At 48.5% G+C, this 18,612-nt stretch overlaps 1 protein-coding gene across 1 annotated transcript; it reads right to left on the bottom strand.

Moving 5' to 3' along the window:
• Nucleotides 1-9,507: 9,507 nt before the first annotated feature.
• Nucleotides 9,508-17,381, bottom strand: TM4SF19 (transmembrane 4 L six family member 19). The gene is made up of 5 exons (XM_065411336.1): nucleotides 17,205-17,381; nucleotides 15,559-15,636; nucleotides 12,277-12,446; nucleotides 11,293-11,482; nucleotides 9,508-9,552 (listed from the first exon to the last, which is right to left on the bottom strand). The coding sequence occupies exons 1-4, from the start codon at nucleotides 17,379-17,381 to the stop codon at nucleotides 11,293-11,295; spliced, it is 615 nt and encodes a 204-aa protein (XP_065267408.1). The 3' UTR covers nucleotides 9,508-9,552.
• Nucleotides 17,382-18,612: the final 1,231 nt, after the last annotated feature.

Below are 18,612 nucleotides of genomic sequence, written 5' to 3' on the forward strand. Positions count from 1 at the left end.
ATAGATTCACCAAGGGCAAGTCATGCCTGACTAACCTAATTGCCTTCTATGATGAGTTAACTGGCTCTGTGGATGAGGGGAAAGCAGTGGACGTGTTATTCCTTTACTTTAGCAAAGCTTTTGATACGATCTCCCACAGTATTCTTGCCGGCAAGTTAAAGAAGCATGGGCTGGATAAATGGACTATAAGGTGGATAAAAAGCTGGGTAGATCGTCGGGCTCAACGGGTAGTGATCAATGGCTCCATGTCTAGTTGGCAGCCGGTATCAAGCGGAGTGCCCCAAGGGTCAGTCCTGGGGCCGGTTTTGTTCAATATCTTCATTAATGATTTGGAGGATGGCATGGACTGCACCTTCAGCAAGTTTGCAGATGACACTTGTCATAAATAGAAAGGGAAGGGTAACAACCCTCCTGTATACAATACTATAAAATCCCTCCTGGCCAGAGGCACCAAAATCCTTTTACCTATAAAGGGTTAAGAAGCTCAGGTAACCTGGCTGACACCTGACCCAAAGGACCAATAAGGGGACAAGATACTTTCAAATCTTGGGGGGTTGGGGGGGAAGGCTTTTGTTTGTGTGCTCTTTATTTTTGGGTGTGTTCGCTCTTAGGACTAAGAGGGACCAGACATCAATCCATGTTCTCCAAATCTTTCTGCACAAGTCTCTCATATTTTCAAACTTATAAGTAACAGCCAGGCAAGGCGTATTAGTTTTATCAACTTGTAAATGTTCCTTTTGCTAGAGGGTTTACCTCTGTTTGCTGTAACTTTGAACCTAGGGCTAGAGGGGGGTTCCTCTGGGCTCTTTGAATCTGATTACCCTATAAAGTTATTTTCCATCCTGATTTTACAGAGATGATTTTTACCTTTTCTTTTAATAAAATTCTTCCTTTAAGACCCTAATTGATTTTTCATTGTTTTAAGATCCAAGGGTTTGGATCTGTGTTCACCAGGACTAATTGGTGAGGGGATATTCTCAAGCCTTCCCAGGGAAAGGGGTATAGGGGCTTGGGGGAAAATATTCTCAAGTCTGCCCAGGAAAGGGGGGTTAGGGACTTGGGAGATATTTGGGGAAAGGCAGAGTTCCAAGTGGCTCTCCATAAATATTTGGTTAAAACGCTTGGTGGTGGCAGTGTATTTTTAACCTAAGCTGGTAAAAATAAGCTTAGGGGGTCTTTCATGCGGGTCCCCACATCTGTACCCTAAAGTTCAGAGTGGGGAGGGAACCCTGACAACACTAAACTGGGAGGAGTGGTAGATACGCTGGAGGGTAGGGATAGGATACAGAGGGACCTAGACAAATTAGAGGATTGGGCCAAAAGAAATCTGATGAGGTTCAACAAGGACAAGTGCAGAGTCCTGCACTTAGGACAGAAGAATCCCATGCACCGCTACAGACTACAGACCTAATGGATAGGCAGGAGTTCTGCAGAAAAGGACCTAGGGGTTATAGTGGACAAGAAGCTGGATATGAGTTGACAGTGTGCCCTTGTTGCTGAGAAGGCTAACGGCATTTTGGGCTGTATAAGTAGGGGTATTGCCAGCAGATTGAGGGACGTGATCATTCCCCTCTATTCGACATTGGTGAGGCCTCATCTGGAGTACTGTGTCCAGTTTTGGGCCCCACACTACAAGAAGGATGTGGGAAAATTGGAAAGAGTCCAGCAGAGGGCAACAAAAATGATTAGGGGGCTGGAGCACATGACTTATGAGGAGAGGCTGAGGGAACTGGGATTGTTTAGTCTACAGAAGAGAAGAATGAGGGGGGATTTGATAGCTGCTTTCAATTACCTGAAAGGGGGTTCCAAAGAGGATGGATCTAGACTGTTCTCAATGGTACCAGATGACAGAACAAGGAGTAATAGTCTCAAGTTGCAGTGGGGGAGGTTTAGGTTGGATATTAGGAAAAACTTTTTCACTAGGAGGGTGGTGAAGCACTGGAATGGGTTACCTAGGGAGATGGTGGAATCTTCTTCCTTAGAGGTTTTTAAGGTCCGACTTGACAAAGCCCTGGCTGGGATGATTTAGTTGGGGATTGGTCCTGCTTTGAGCAGGGGGTTGGACTAGATGACCTCCTGAGGTCCCTTCCAACCCTGATATTCTATGATTCTATAAGACATGTTTTCTAATCCTTTAATCATTCTTTTCGGAACCCAAAAGCTGGAAAGCTGCAGGGGTTGATGGCATTCCTCTGGAGTTTCTCAAGAACCTGGGGAGACGGGGACAGGAATGGCTGGTGGTGTTTTTTACCGCCGTGCATAGAACTGGAGAAGTGCCAACAAGCTGGTGACAGGCAACAGTGGTAGCCCTATTGAAGCCTGGGAAACTCCCAGAGGGCACAGCCAGCTACCGCCCCATCTCTCTCCTCTCAACGACCAGCAAGCTCATGGAATGGGCGCTGCTCCACCGTCTGTCTGATATTATTGAAGACATCCTCCCAGGGGGGCAGGCAGGATTTTGCCCGAAGAGGAACTGCTGTGACCAAGTAGCTTCACTTACCAGTCACATTGAGGCAGGATTCCAATGTAAGTTGAAGCCAGGGATCACGCTTGTTGATTTGTCATTGGCATGTAACACCATCTGGAGACAGGGCCTCATCCTCAAGATCTCCCGTGTTATTCACTGCCAGCAAACGATCCGCCTCTTGGTGGCGATGACTGGGAACCGCCACTTAATGGCTAGATCAGTAGACCAAGAACTCTTAACTTGGGCATCCCTCAGGGCTCTGTCCTGGCCCAGATACTTTTTAATCTATATACCGCGGATATACCAGCGACAGAGTTGAGGAAATTCATGTATACAGATGACATTGCCCTAGCTGCTCAGCACACAAGCCTCCATACCATCAGCTGCACCTAACCCAAGTTCTTATCACAGTGGCTGATTATTTCCAACACTGGAAGCTTAGGCCTAACCTAAGGCATCAGAACACTTACTTGGGCATAGGTAGCGGTTTTTGTAGAGAAACAACAATGGTTCAAGGGAGAACACTAGATTTGTTTATGGGTAAACTGATGACGCAAGGGTTTTCTTTAGGCTAGACAATAGGAGCTGATCACTCTTGGCTATGGGCGGTGTTTTCTTCCAGGGAGCTCACAATGCAATTAGGCTGCTTCAGTATTTTGGATATCAATCAATGATTCATTACTAGAATTGGTCTGATAACTGCTGAGCTGGGTGTGTGCAGGCGTGGGTTCATTAACATCTGGAGCAGAGATCCCCCATGACACAGTGCTTCCCTGCTTTTCTGGTCCCAGAGTTCAGTGCAGTTCTCTGTTCTCCATTCCATATGCTAATGGAGATGTCTTAATCTTGTCACCCTTGTCAGGAGAGGTCTAGGTGTGTCTCCCAATGCCCTTCACTGCTCTCTGCAAGCCTTTTCTCTGATCGGTTTTGGTTCAAGCAGAGACTGGTGGTGATGGTGGTGTGTCTTTCATGAGTCAGACAGGCTAGATATTGCGCCCTGGTTCCCCAAGAACACAGAGCTGACTGGTATCACTGATCCTGCTGACGAATCACTGGGTTTTGATTTGTCAGACAGGCTGGTGCAGATTGAATCATATCAGGACATCTCAAGGGAGATGTGGACAACCCCTCTTTAAATGGAAAATGAGGCAAACATCTGTATGCAACTGTGGTCACCAGGCAAAAACAATGGAGTACATCATATCTGAGTGTCCCCTTTGTTCTTTCACCAGGGACTAAAGGACATTCACCAGCTCACTGCTGCAGCAATGTGTGACTATCAAAGCTAGATATAAATTTGTAATCATTGCTATCTACCCAAGCTGTATGAAAGAAGAAGATTCTTGAGGCTCTTCTTTCAACCCTCTCCTCCAATTTACTAATATCATTCTTGAACTGCGGGCACCATAACTGGACCCAGTATTCCACCAGTGGTCACACCAATGCCAAATACAGAGGTAAAATAGCATCTCTACTCCTAGTCATGATCCCCCTTTTATGCATCCTAGAATCATAGTAGCTTTTTTGGTCACATTCGCCACAACTCCCAAATCTTTTTCACAGTCACTGCCTCCCAGGCTAGAGTCCCCTGTCCTGCAAGAATGGCCTACATTCTCTGTTCCCAGATGTAGACATTTAGCCATATTAAAATGTATATTGTACATTTGCTTTTGCCCAGCTTACAAAACGATCTAGATTGCTCTGTATCAATGACTTGTCCTCTTCATTATTTACCACTCCCCCATGTGTATGTGGTCTGCAAACTTTATCAGTCATGATTTTATGTTTTCTTCCAGGTCATTTAATAAAATTGTTAACAGCGTAAGACCAAGAACCCATCCCTGTAGTACCCAACTAGAAACGCACGCGGTTGATGAGGATTCCCTGTTTACAATTACATTTTGAGATCTAACAGTTAGGTGGCTTTTAATCCATTTAATGTGGGCATGTTAATATTTATCTCTTCACAGTTTTTTAATCAAAATGTCATGTGGTACAAAGTCCAATGCCCTACAAAAGTCCATTATGTCAACGCTATTACTTTTAATCAACCAAATTTGTAATTTCATAAAAAAAAGATACCAAGTTAGTTAGACAGGATCTATTGTCCATAAACCCATGTTGCTTGGCATTAATTACATTACCCTTCTTTTATTCTCTGTTAATCAAGTCCCATATCAGCTGCTTCATTATCTTTCCTGGGATTGATGTCAGCCCGACAGGCCTGTAATTACCTGGGTTATTCCTTTTATCCTTTGGAACTATTGGCACAAGCTGAGCTTTCCGCCAGCCCTCTGGAAAAGGAGGGTGATGGGCACGGAGGGAGGGGAAGGCTGTTCCAAACTTAGGGGTCAGAGTGGACGTGTGTGAGAATGTCACACACTAATGCCCCCCTCCCTCAAGGGGTCCCCTGGGGAAGGCAGATCAGCATTGTATTTTGCTAATGCGGTTGCAAGCATTGTAGGGCATTTTGGGAAAGGTCAAAGGAATGAATGAGTGTGGAATGGAAATTCCCTTGCAGGGAGCGAGAGGCCAAGACGGGGAAGAAGGAAGAGAGCAGAGAATGGGTTAACTCGACACTTTAGCTAGCTCCGTGTGAAGTTAAGATGCTGGTCCCAGTCCAAGGTCACGGGCATGACAAGAAATCTGCAGCTATCTAGCCATAAGAAGAGGAGAATGAAGTTGAGCAGGGCTGCAGAGATAGCAGTGAGAGCGAATGAGACGGCAAAGGCCAACGGGGGGAAAACAAGTCTGTGGAGCCGGGGTGTTTTGGGAAGCCGAGGAGGCCACAGCGAGCCAGTTTGGACTGGTACAAAGAGCACCAGGAACAGAGGGCACTGGATGAAAACACCCCCAAAGAAACCCAGGACTTAAAACCCTCCCGAGAGCCAAAGCAAGTCGGAGATTACAGCAGACCCCAGACGACCTGGGCCCAGGACAGAACTGGGGGGAGGGATAGCTCAGTGGTTTGAGCATTGGCCTGCTAAACCCAGCGTTGTGAGTTCAATCCTTGAGGGGGCCATTTAGGGATATGGGGCAAAAATCTGTTGGATGATTTAATTGGGGATTGGTCCTGCTTTGAGCAGGGGGTTGGACTAGATGATCTCCTGAGGTCCCTTCCAACCCTGATATTCTATGATCTCAACCATTTAAAAAAAAAACTCCACCCTTCCCCTCTTCTTCTTACATTACACCCAGCCTTGGCTAGCCTTGGGTAGAGCATGTGTGAGTATGAAAGTGGGTTAGGGCTTGGGGCACTAACACTTTCTTCCTTCCTCTGAGTGATGTGGGGAGCACCCATCACTCTCCGACGTTATTTTATTATTTTATTAATAAAGCTTTAAAATTTAGACACTTGGTGTGTTTCGTCATCTCCTCCCCTAAAGATCCTGTGACCTCAGCCTGATCACCTGATGCTTCAGGCAGATTGGTAACAGAAATCTGTCACAAGAGAGGCAAAGGGGGTGGGTAGCTGAGAGACGAGGGCAGAGAATAGGTTGGGGGAGGGGAGCAGAGGTAAAGCTATATAGCTAACGGAGGTTGGGTAGGAGGAGCATCATGCAGGAAGTGTGGCTGGAGCCTTGATTATTTTGCCTGCAGTTTTCTGGCAAGGGTTGGAGGGGAGGGGCTGGGGGTGCATGAAGCTGACTGAATGGCAGGACAGCAGCATGGAAGTAAATTGATAATGGTTATTTATTGCTACTGATCATGATAAACCTCCACTGGGGCTAGGCTGTGACCACTAAACTGACCCATCCCAAGTGCTGCCACCTCTTAGATCTAGGCACCACATTTCTGACCTTATCAGTGGGGGGAGGAGATTACTAGCTGCCTAAGGGGCGGGAAAGCAGGCAGAGATATGAGAGAGAGACTAATCTTTTAGGTAGAGTTGAAGATGTCATCAAAAGTAATAGACAAAGACTATCTGCCTGCTAGCAAACAGGAGTCTGAGTTAGAAAACTCTACATATGTGGGCAGCCTGCCCCTGGACTCTATATCACATTCTGGCTAGAGGTGAAGACACCACTCCTGGGCCAGAGCAATCCCTCTAACCCTTTAACCACCCGCTCCTCCGCCCCCCTAAAACTGCCATGTGCGGTGTTGCAAGCTCCTTTACAAACAGCTCAGGAGAAGAAAGTTGCAATAGAATTAGTTTTCTTTTGCCTTCTAGGGATGGAGAAAAGCAGCCACAGCAAAGCTTAGCAGTTGCTGTGGTTTTAGCTCCCTCCAGTGGTGCCTAGGAGAGTTCTGAATTCATAGTGAGTAAGGCTATGATTCTGTCATAGATTCCGTGACTTTCCAGGACCTCTGTGACTTCTTCTGGGGCAGGGCTGGAGCGGCTGTCAGCCCTGGGGCTGCCAGAGCAGCAGCTGGGGTTGGGTCAGCTCCCCTGGGGCTGGAGCAGCAGCTGTCAGCCCTTGTCACAGGAGCAGCAGAGGGGCTGGAGCAGCTGCGAGCCCCGGCAGTGCTCTGTTTGTCCCCCCTTTTCCCAGGGTATTTTTAGTAAAAGTCAGGATCAGGTCACGGGTTTCCGTGAATTTTTGTTTATTGCCATGAGCTGTCGCTGACCTTTGCTAAAAATAACCATGACAAAATCTTAGCCTCAACGATGAGAGAAATGAATGGCCCCAGACTGCCTTAATGTTGAAGGACAGGGCCTGATTTTAAAGTCACCTCCTTCTTGGATAGGCATTACCTCATGATTAAAAATTGTGTCCTCTTTTGACAAAAAGCGTCCAATAAAACATATCCAGCATTGATACACATGTAAACAGTGTGGCTGTATCAGTTCTGTCCAGCAGTTCAGCATGGATCTGTTCCAGTACCTATTAAGTATCCATGGATGTACCTGATTGTCTTCAATGGGCACTGGGTTTACAAGTCGTAAACTACATTTATAAGTCGTAAACTACATCATTCTAGTCTTTGTAAGCAGACAAGCTTTGGGAATGGGGACGGGATGACTTCATTCACTCTGCCCTTGGAGAAAGCATACCTCAGTCCTGACCTGGGTGCCCTCTAAGCTGTGTGGTCGGGCGGCCACCCAGGAGTGATTCAAGTGCCGTGCACAGCTCTGCTAATCAAGTGCGCATCTGGCAGCGTGTGTTCAGGTGCCCCTCCCCCCGCTACTTTGCAGCCATGTTGCTCCTGCGGCTGCTCCCAGGACCCTCCTGCTGGCTGTGCAGAAGGGGCGGGAGAGTGGGGTGCTGATGTCAGGGTGTCCCCCTTCCCCCACCCTTGTACCCCATCTCCACAGAGCAGGGGAGAGGGGACAGCCTGGCTCAGGACTCTGAGTGGGAGAGGGCTGCTGTGGTCTGAGGTTTGAACCAGCCTTCCGGGTGAGTGAGCGAGTGAGTGCCTTAAAGAGACAGCGCACGGTCTCTCAGAGACTTCCCTAACAGCCAGCTCTCACAATCTCTCTCTCTCTCTCTCTCTCTCTCTCTCACACACACACACACACACACACACACACACACACACTCTCTCCCCCTCCCTCCTGCCCATGTACCCCATCTCCACAGAGTGGGGAAGGGGGGACAGGGCTCAGGAGCAGGAGAGCTTTCAGTGAGTGCCTTAAAGAGACAGCACACAGCATCTCTGAGAAACTTCCTCAGCAGCCAGCACACACACTGTCTCTGTGTCTCACACACACACACACACACACACTCTGTATCTCTCACACACACTATCTCTGTGTCACACACACACAGTCTTTCACACTCCCAGCTCCCAACACATACTTGTATTTTTGTTGTTACTTCTTGGTACTTCCTGCAATGCACATATATTCTCTGTAATTTTAGTCTTTCAAAGTGTGTTGTTATTTTTTTTTTGGCTGGTCTATACATTTCATAATTTTTATTTCTGTTACACTTAATTTTAATTCTTTGAGTAGTGAGTTCTAAAATGCTTAACCTGTCCTGGCTAGAGTAATTATCCCTATGGTAACTTTAAAAAAAAATTATATCTAAGGTGTTTTGTTTCTACTGGTGGCGCACATCCGCACATTACCTTGGTGCACATAACAAAATTTATTCCGCACATGGATGGAAAAAATTAGAGGGAACATTGGTCCTGACCCAGAGCCCAGGAATTGGTTTCTCACTCTTCAGAGATGCCAAACAACGATCAAACCCAATGGAAGCATCCAGAAGGCTCCAACTCAGTTTGTCTAAATGCAGATGTATTAGATAAATTAATAAATTAAAAGACAGTGAAAAAATAAACCACATTTTGGACGAATGTCACTATAAATATCGCTACATGGGCTACAGTCATATGGGTTGTGCAAACAGAAAAAATGGGGCTTGTGGCTATTTTGCTTTGTTATGATGAATAAAGGTCAGAAAGGTTATTGGTCCCAACTGATGCCCCCTTCCCTCTCTCTGTCCTTAGCAAAAATGTCAGCTCAAGGGTCACATGGTCCATCCATACTCTCTCTGTTAATCAGCAGCCCTCAGACAGGCCAGTTTCAAGCCACTATCCAGAGGTATTGCCTCAGCACAGACGAAACTGCAGGGTGGGAAAAAACAGATCAGATGACTCAGGATTCATTTGTTCTTCAAAGCGATCCCTTGCACGTGCAGAATTTGTCGTGTCTAGTGCCCCAGGCTTGCACAGTGTTCTTCCCTTGACAAAGGGTCTGTGCATTTCCTGAATCTGGTGCTGAGGAACATCACACCCTTCCCAGACAAAGGTAAACAGCTAGCATGGATTATTTCCGCTTCCTCTTGGGTTTGCGCCTGTAGAAATCAGAGGGTATTCATATAATGGCCCCATCAATTCAGTACAATGTGTTCATACAGAAACTACATTGTAGCTCCATAACACAAAAGCGTAAGTCTGATATCCAGCTCTAGCTGCCACCCAGGAATAAAATGGTGGCAGTGATTCTAATGTGTATTAAATATCCTTGTAGTGATGAGCTAATATGGCTACCCAGGAGACCATGATCGGTTTAATATTTGCACAGGTGTAGCTGATGCAGGAGGTTCAAAGATCTGGGATGATCACCCCTTTGTAAATGCCACCTCTACTCAGCATAGCAAAATCCAGGCAACTCAGGAATCTGATATGCACTGAACCTACAACAAAATCAAACAGCAAATCAGCTTAGATTATAGCACTTTAGCCTCACCTGTAGCGGGAGGAGAGCAAGGATAGTCCATCTCTAAATGATCTGTTTCCTAGACCTAAACATCTGGTAGCTTCCCAGATGTGCTCAGAGCAGCTCTCAATGGCACAGCAGTGGAAATGGCAGCAGCCAGTACATACTAGCCCTCCCACCAGCATTAGCATCAGTGGAGCAGCCCCAGGGCAATATTAGAAGATTAATTGCTTGAAAATCCTCAGTTTAGACAAGGTTTTACAACAACATCTGGATTTTTGTTCAGCTTTCCCTCTCTTGCCTGGTAAGGCCTGGGCACGACTGGGAAACATGGCGGGTTTGCAGAGTTAGCTTCACTCAATTGGTGTTAAGTAGGTTTTTTTCAATGTAGCCACAGTTAACACTTCTAGCAAGTCAAATGATAGTGTAGATTCCCCTCCAGTTTTAGCTTGATCAGTTCAGCAGAATTAGTAATTTTTTAAAATAATTTTGATGGATGATAATGTTTATTTTAAAGCATTTTTTCTGATTTGTATCTATTTTAACTTTCACAGTTATGCAAAATTATGGACAGTTTAAATTTTTTCCCCAATTTTTATTTATTTAAATGTTCATAGTTGTGGGAAATTATGGGGGAAATTATCAGATCATAATTATTTAATGACAGTAAACGGTGAAATTCAAAACTGTTAAAACAAACTGTCTCTATCACATCAAAATATACAAAGTAAATATCCTTAAATCAAACTATTATGTTTTCAAGCAGTATTTTTCTTATTTTGCTTGTCTGTAAATTTCAATTATGATCGATAGGAATGTTTTTTTCATTGCTCTGTGTGTGCAATCACAGGCGGTGTGCGCATGTATGTGCGTGCATGTGTGTGTGTGTGCATGTGCATGTGCGGGGTGTGTGTGTACAGTGAAATCGACATTTACCGATAAAAACGGAATCCTTCCAAGCCTACCTAAAATAGATCACCCCTTTAAATTCTCATCGAGACAAGGCTTGACTCATTCTACTGGCTGAATCCATCATCACATTCTTGCCTATCTCTACTAGCATATGCCACTGGCTGAAATAAGCCCTGCCTGGAAGGAATATTCAGGGAGATTTCTTTTTCCGCTACCGGGTTCCTAATGCTGGGATTGACCTAACCATGTGGGAAGAAAGGGCGGCCAGGGGAGCATGTCTCAGCCCTGTCTGAGCACTGGCTACATCTGAGCATTCCAGAGCCCCATTACACTGCACCACCACTGTGGGCCTGCAGTGAGAATATCCGTTGATCCAGTGTAGCATGGAGCACTGCAGGGTGTATCTCGGTCCAGACACGACCCATCATCAGCTTTGAACACTACATTTCAACCCACGGCTGCCTCTCACACAGCTGGTCTAGATAGACTCCTAACCCTTTACTCCAATCCAGTAGAAGGCAGTAACTTGGGGGTCAGCCAGCCATGCTCTCATACTGTCCTCCACTTCCAGCCCTGTCCACCACATTTTACCTTGCACAGATACATAACTCCATTCCCACTCTGTACAGGATCAAGTCCTTATTGTGCATCACATCTGGGCGAAATCTCAGCAATAGGATGATGCATTCAGGTCATGCGGGAAAGCCTGCAGGAGTTTTTGCCTGAAATCTTTGGTGGCACCATTCGCACAGGGAGGGAAGATGAGGAAAAGCAGTCACAGAGAATTATTAGGAATTGAAGTTACCTATTTGCCTTCACATAAGCCACAGAGGCATCCAAAGAAGCCATTGATGATCTGAAGAGAAGCCAGGACCATTTCGACCACGCTGATGACCAGCAGAATGGAGAAGAAGTAGATGTTCCAGGCTACAACGTTTGGGGGCTCGATGCAGACTGAATTCCAGAGCGATGGGTCATATAAATAATTCTGAGCCCTTAAAGAAAGACTCTGATGAGACAGTGATAGGACAAAGACATCTGAAGGGGTGACATGCAGTTGACTGTGTAAAAAGTGTGTGTGTGGGGGGGGGGTGCGTGTGTTCCCTTTTCACTTCACTATGATGGATAAAGGCAGCCTGCTACTTTTGTAATTTTAAAAATTACATGAATCTGATCAGATCTTCCTTGACTTTTCTGAAGGACCTCATAGGGGGTCTCAGATGTGTGTATTGTGATCTATCAGGTCTGAATTATAAAACATCAACAAATACTTCCTTCCTCCAAAATGTTCAGTAGCCTTTGAAGTTAAATAGCAAAAGCAGGAAACGCTAAAGATGCCATACACTGACATCCAATCAGCTTGAGCTCATGGCTCTTGTTAATGTAATACTTTCACTGTTTCTCCAGGCACCACAGAGCCATCCCAGCTAGACAGGACCTGAATTTCTAATGGAAAAAACAAGCAGGTAAAAAACCCCACCCTTAAAATCACCTTTCAGACCTGTCTTTATGTATTATGAATAAATCCTCCCCCACCCATCCCCCCATTTTCAGGTCATCTTTAGTGGCCATTCAGCCTGGATTGCTCCACTCCCTGTTTCACAGCAAGCCAGCTTGCTGTAATGCTGGTTTTACCATCAGGAGGAGAACTTCTTTTTCAGTGTTACCAAGTCTGTTGAATGCTGAATCATTAACGTTCTCTCTGAGATTGTTAGATTAAGGGAAGAGATGAAGTTTTGTGGGTATTTTAGCGCTACTGCTGCCTGGACGTCACACAAGCTCCTTCTACCTGGTGTGGAAGGCCTGGTTTTCCATGTTTACGAAAGGGTAATCCCACTTCGGGACTTCAGTCTGATTGTATAGACAGAGGGGTCCATTTGTCAAGCCCACACCCGAAAGGATAAAGCAAGCAGTAGATCCCAGCAACGCCAGCCCCGACAATACAATGGAAAGGAACATCTGTGGGTAAAAGACACAGAAACGAACTTGTAATTCCAGGTGATCATGCTTCTCTCCTCAAATGTCAGGAGTCCCGTATGGCTGGGCCTACCCTTGGCAGAGACTGGAGCAACAAGAAACCGCCAAGGGGGCAAAATGAACTCTAATGGCCTCAGGTACTGCAGTTACAACTGCTGGAAGAAGCTGGAAAACCCTTGCAGCTACTGTATGACTTTAACCAAAGGAGTCACTGCAGATGAGAGCTGTGTCTTGGCTCGTAGCCAGAGCTTCTTTACAACTGCAACATGAATCCTGATCCCCCACTGCCCTGCACCTTGCGCCACCGGTTACAGCTGCGTGCCGTGGCTGCAAAACATGGACAGATCAGATCGGCAGCTTGCTGCATGCTGGAAGAGATTACACAAGGCAGAAGACCCTGTGCACTTAACCCCCTTCCAACACATTATTAGGCACATGTGCACAGGAAGTCACTCAGAAAATAATCACATCAGTCCCATGGCTTGATCCAACACAAAGCGCTGGCAGGAGCCAAGGCTGCCATTGTGGTTCTCCTCCTCCGCTTCAACTTGCTCATCCACACTCAGCCACGAGGCACCGAGGCCATTTGCAAAAGTGGCAGTTGATTGAGTGGGCCTGACTTGCAGAGGTGCTGAGCACCCATGACTCCAGCTAGAGGTCATGAGACCTGCAGGCCCTCAGCACCGCTGAACATCAGGCCCAGGTGGCACCCAAATTCAGTGGCTCCTTTTGAAAGCCTGGCCTTAGTGTGCAAGATTACTGTGATGGGAGCATATGCTGCCCTGGGCAGCCTGCTTTATGCTCTCCCGGAAAGCTGGATTTGCATGAGATACCCTAGGAAAGGGCTAGGGGGCATTACCCTTCCAGCTCCATTAGGGCAGGCACACTGGCTATTTCCCTGCCATTGTCAGGCATGGCCCTTTAAAAAGCCTAAGGATCAGAAACTCCCATCAGGATTGCAATGCCGAAAAAGGCAGGTTCCTTGCTTCTGCAGGCTAGAGGCAAACCGCAAGCTCCTGCATGGGATTTTTTTTTTGTCCTGCCTAACAGAACAGCCGGTGGGGACAGAGCAGTGAGCGATAACTAGGGTCCTGTTATCGCACAAGCTCTTGTGAAAATAACATTCAGATCTGCATTGGAGAAAAGGCTGTGTCGTTTTTGCCATTAGAGTCCCAGCACCCTAAACCTGCCGGGTGGGTGCAGAGATGCAGATAAAAGGGGACTTGCAAAACAGGGACTTAGCTTACCAAGCAGCGCATCATCATTCTCATCCAAAACCTTCTATGCTCGGGGCTGTTAGTAAAATATAGAGGCAGAACGTGAATTGCTGGGTTGGTGGCATGTGGTCCCTACCCCACACAAACACTGACTGCAAGTCTCTGTTGCTGTGCAATTCACACCCCGATGCACGAAGGGAGGGCAAAAAAGCCATGGGACCAGCCAGATATAGTACCAATCTGGCCCCCATTACTGGAGTAGCTGAGCCCCCCACAAGCTGTAATGTTTTTAGCCTCAACACCCCTGTGGGGCAGGGGTGATCCCCAGTTCACAGAGGAGAAATGGAGGCCCAGAGGCATTCAGTGATTTACCCAAGCTCACACAAGAAGCAGGGCTGACAAGAGCGGGGCAAAGGGGACCACTAAAAATGCCTGTAACTGATGTGAAATGGGAGGGGGTGGGGCCCCAGAAAACATGGTGTACGGGGCCCCAAATTTCCCTTGATGGGCCTGACAGGGAATTAGGGTTGCCAACTTTCTACTCGCACAAAACTGAAACCCTTGCCCCGCCCCTGCCCCACCCCTTCTCCGAGGCCCCGCCCCCTGCTTACTCCATCCCCCCCCCCCCCCTGTTGCTCACTCTCCCCATCCTCACTCACTCACTCATTTTCACTGGGTTGACTCAGGGGGTTGGGGTGCGGGAGGGGGTGAGGGCTCTGGGGTTCAGCCAGGGATGAGGGGTTTGGGGTTCAGGAGGGGGCTCTGGGCTGTGGGGTGGAGCCGAGGGGTTCACAGTATGGGAGGGGGCTCCAGGTTGAGGCAGGGGGTTGGTGTGTGGGAGGGGGTACAGGCTCTGTGCTGGGGGTGTGGGTTCCAGGGTGGGGCCAGAATTGAGGGGTTCAGGGTATGGGAGGGGGCTCCAGGCTGGGGCATGGGGTTGGGGTGCGGGGTGTGTGTGTGGACTCCAGCTAGGGGTAGGGGCTCTGGTGTGGGGCCGGAGATGAGGGGTTTGGGGTGTAGGAGGGTGCTCTGGGCTCGGATCGAGGGGTTAGGATGGCGGGAGGGGGATCAGGGCTGGGGCAGGGGGTTCGGGCATGGCAGGGGGTCAGCGGTGCAGGCTCTGGGCGGCGCTTACCTCAAGCAGCTCCTGGAAGCAGAGTCATGTCCCCCCTCCAGCTCCTAGGCAGAGGCGCAACCAGGCGGCTCTGCGTGCTGCCTCGTCCGCAGGCGCCACCCCTGCAGTTCCCATTGGCCGTGGTTCCTGGCCAATGGGAGCTGCAAGGCTGGCGCTTGGGGTGGGTGCAGCGTGCGGAGCCCCCTGGCTGCCCCTATGCATAAGAGCTGGAGGGGGGACATGATGCTGCTTCCGGAAGCAGCGTAGAGCCACGGCAGGCAGGGATCCTGCCTTAGCCCCGCTGCACTGCCGACTGGACTTTTAACAGGCTGGTCGGTGGTGCTGACCGGAGCCGCCAGGGTCCCGTTTCGACCAGGCGTTCCAGTCAAAAACCGGACACCTGGCAACCCTACAGGAAGTCCAGGGTGGAGCAAGCAGATGAATCCAGGTCTCCCGAGTTCCAGGCTAGAGCTCTAATCACTGGATCACCCTTCCTCTCTTTGTCACATAATTGCTGCTCGTTGAGCTGTCTCACTCCCCATCTAAACAGTGGTCTGTTTGGAACATAAGCCAAGGAATTTTTTTTTCTACTTGTTTGCAAAACGTCTCGTTCCCTTCTGGGGCTACACTAATACAGCACCATTAAATCTGGCGGCCTGGTGACAGAGAGGTAAGGCTTGTTAACTCCGGAACTGTGGGTCTGGCGTCTGGTTCTGCAGCTAAAATAAGAACATTTTCCACAAGTCAAAGGAATCTGTCTTACATTCCGGCAAGTTCCATAGTCGGAGGAACGGCCACAGCGCCACCCAACAGCCATGATCTCAGTTGCGGCCAGAAGAACCTGAGAGAGCAGGAAATGATTCAGGATGAATGGTACAATCCAGTCTGCTGGCACCAAGAGCTGGCAGTGAGTTCCTTCCCTTATTCAGCATGGAACATTTATGAACTACCCTTCATCCCAGTCGTAAAGACCCCAAATCCTGCAACGAGACCTGTGGACAGATCCTCATGCCTATGCAGAGCACCACCGAAGTCATTCATGGAGGTTCTGGCGGGTGCTGTGCTCCTTGTGGGATTAGGGCTAAAGTTAGAACCCTGGCAATAGGCGGTACCACGTTTATCTAATATCTATCTGCAACTTCTAGGTGGCTGGTTATGCACGTGTGCTTTGCTTTTAGAGCAAATGTTTTGCTGCATATAGAAAGTTAGAAATGTCAGAAGGACCAGCTCCATCCCAGCCCTTGCCAGGGCGCCTGATTGCACTGCCGAGGTTCAGAGCAAAGCGTGGCCATTCTGGAGCAGCTTTCTTGGAAGATAATGATCATTTCACTCAGTGGCCTGATGTGTCACCATGAACCTGGCTAGGCCCCAAAATGGCCTCACTGGAAAGCAGCATGGAGAAGTTTGGATTAGCAAATACAGAAATTACTAGCACCAAGTAGATGGGCAAAATGGCGACACAGCATGGGCTGCGGGTACCATAGGCTGAGGGAGGCTGTGCCTCCCCAAACAGCCAGGCGTGTCCTCGCCCATGCTCTGCCCCCAGGTCCTCTGCTTCTGCTCTGCAGCCCGGCTCCAGGGGCTGGGGCCGCGCCACCCACCCTCCTGTCGCTCCAGGGCTTGGGAGGGAGAGCTGCGGTGGCGCTGTCTGCCCTCCCCGGGTGCGTGGCTGTGGGGCTCTGGGCTCCGGCAGAAGGGGTGGAAGGGGTGGTGTCTGGGGCAGAAGGGACAGGGCTGAGGGCTAGCCTCCTACAGCCGGCGGTTCATGCGCCGCCCATGCGATATGGAAGTGATTCTTGCTAATGGTCATTATACCAACTAAGGACATTATGGGGGAAAGGACTAATTATTTTAATCTGTTAACTGTTCCAAGAGGTTTGTAAATATGTGATTTTCTATCTGGATTTTCTTTTCTGTTACCCTTAGGACTTGATCCAAAGCCTGTTAAAGCCGATGTGAGTCTTTCAGCTGACTTCAGGTCAGGTCCTACACAGTATGTAGGTATGAGAAGTATGTTAGTGTCAGCCCCCAGCACACAAAGCCCTGAGGAAAAAGGGGACGTACTGACATCCAGAAGGCTTTCATAAGGCTGTAAGGGGTCACCCTGATCATCCAGTCTGCCCTGCTGTCTAACACAGCCCATAGAATGTCAGCCAGGGGTTCTAGCATGGAGCCTAACACTTCCCCAGCTTACCAACATCCCCATTTCTCAGGTGGGGAAACTGAGGCACAGAGCGGGGAATGGGCTTGCCCAAGGTCACCCAGCAGGCCAGTGGTATCATGCCCTACCCACTGGACACACTGTGTCCAGGCCTTGGTCCTGTGACTCCCTTGGTGAATGTTCTGTCCAAGACAGTGCACACATGCTGCAGGAAAGGGAAAGGAGGGCAAAGGAGTCACACCACTTACAATTATGCCTCCTCCCCAGACTCCTGGCACTTGCATAGCCTGTTTGGTGATGCGGCCCTCCTTCACATAGCTCCACGTCCAGCTGGGGAAGAGGAGGAGCACGTTGGCAGCAATGGAAAGCACACCCAAGGCAATGAGGCATGGGCCCAGAATCCGAGTGCACTTCCCTACGCACATTGTCGTCAAGCCAGTGAGCCCTGCACAGAAGGGAGGGGGAAAAGGAATGATTGGATTTCACACGCTCTGGGCCAGATACTCATCTGGTAGAAGGAAGCATAGCATCACTGACTTCTGCAGAGCTTCGCTGAGGATAGGACTCCCCTTCTGGGTTTGTATGACATCTAAATGCCATTTCTAAGACTTACTCAGGTACTTAAGCCATGGGCACTTGCCTCTTTGCTTGCTATTAAAGTCATGTCTGCCTTCTCACTAGGGCTGGATGTTTTCACTCTAGCTGCGTGTACCCGGGTAAGAGCATTGCCATAACTATGGTAAAGCATCGACAATAAAGAGCTGTATATACTCAACGTATTTCCGCTTTGTTCCCACTCTCCATCCTCAGGCCTACTGCTGGCTAGCACAAGGGAGAACAAGGGAGATGTTGAATGCTTTCGAAAACCTGACCTCTTTATTTTGGTGAGCTCTCAAAATCCAACCCAATGGTGAGTTCTGACAGGGGCAATGGAAGCTCCCTAAAAGTGGGGGGGCCACCGGTGCCTGAAATGAGGCCCCACCCTTGCGCTGCCCCTTCCCCCAAGGCCCCACCCTTGCACTGCCTCTTCCCCCGAAGCCCCACTCCTGCGCTGCCTCTTCCCCCAAGATCCCACCCCCTTCCTCCTCCTCTTTGCTCCCTCCCTCCCGGCCAGTACAAAGTGGGAGGGGATAGCCCTCGTACTTTAAAAAGTGATGGGGCCATGGTCCCCTGATCCCCCCTGTTCTGGTGCCCTTGAGTTCTGAGCACTTGAAAAATCTGGAGCCTAGTGTATAGCTTCCATCTGAAAAACTTCTCTAACAAGGATAGGAATAGCCCTTTTTCTGCATGTCATGAGAAAAATTAACCGCCAAGAGATTTAAGCTGTTAGATTGAGTGTGCCCTTTCCTGAAATCTATCAGCTATGACCAGGCATACCAAATATAGTAGAGAAAATATTTGGTCATGAAAGCAAAACCTCTTCATCTTTCATGACACAAAGGGTATGTCTTCACTACTGGCCAGATCAGCGGGGATCGATTTATCGCGTCTAATCTAGATGCGATAAATCGACCCCCCGAGCGCTCTCCCGTTGACTCCTGTATTCCAGCTCGGCGAGAGGCACAGGCAGAGTCGACAGGGGAGTGACAGCAGTCAACTCACCGCGGTGAAGACACCACAGTAAATCAATCTAAGTATGTCGACTTCAGCTACGTT

Source organism: Emys orbicularis, chromosome 9, assembly GCF_028017835.1.
Source record: "Emys orbicularis isolate rEmyOrb1 chromosome 9, rEmyOrb1.hap1, whole genome shotgun sequence".
In the NCBI taxonomy this organism is placed as follows: Eukaryota; Metazoa; Chordata; order Testudines; family Emydidae; genus Emys; species Emys orbicularis.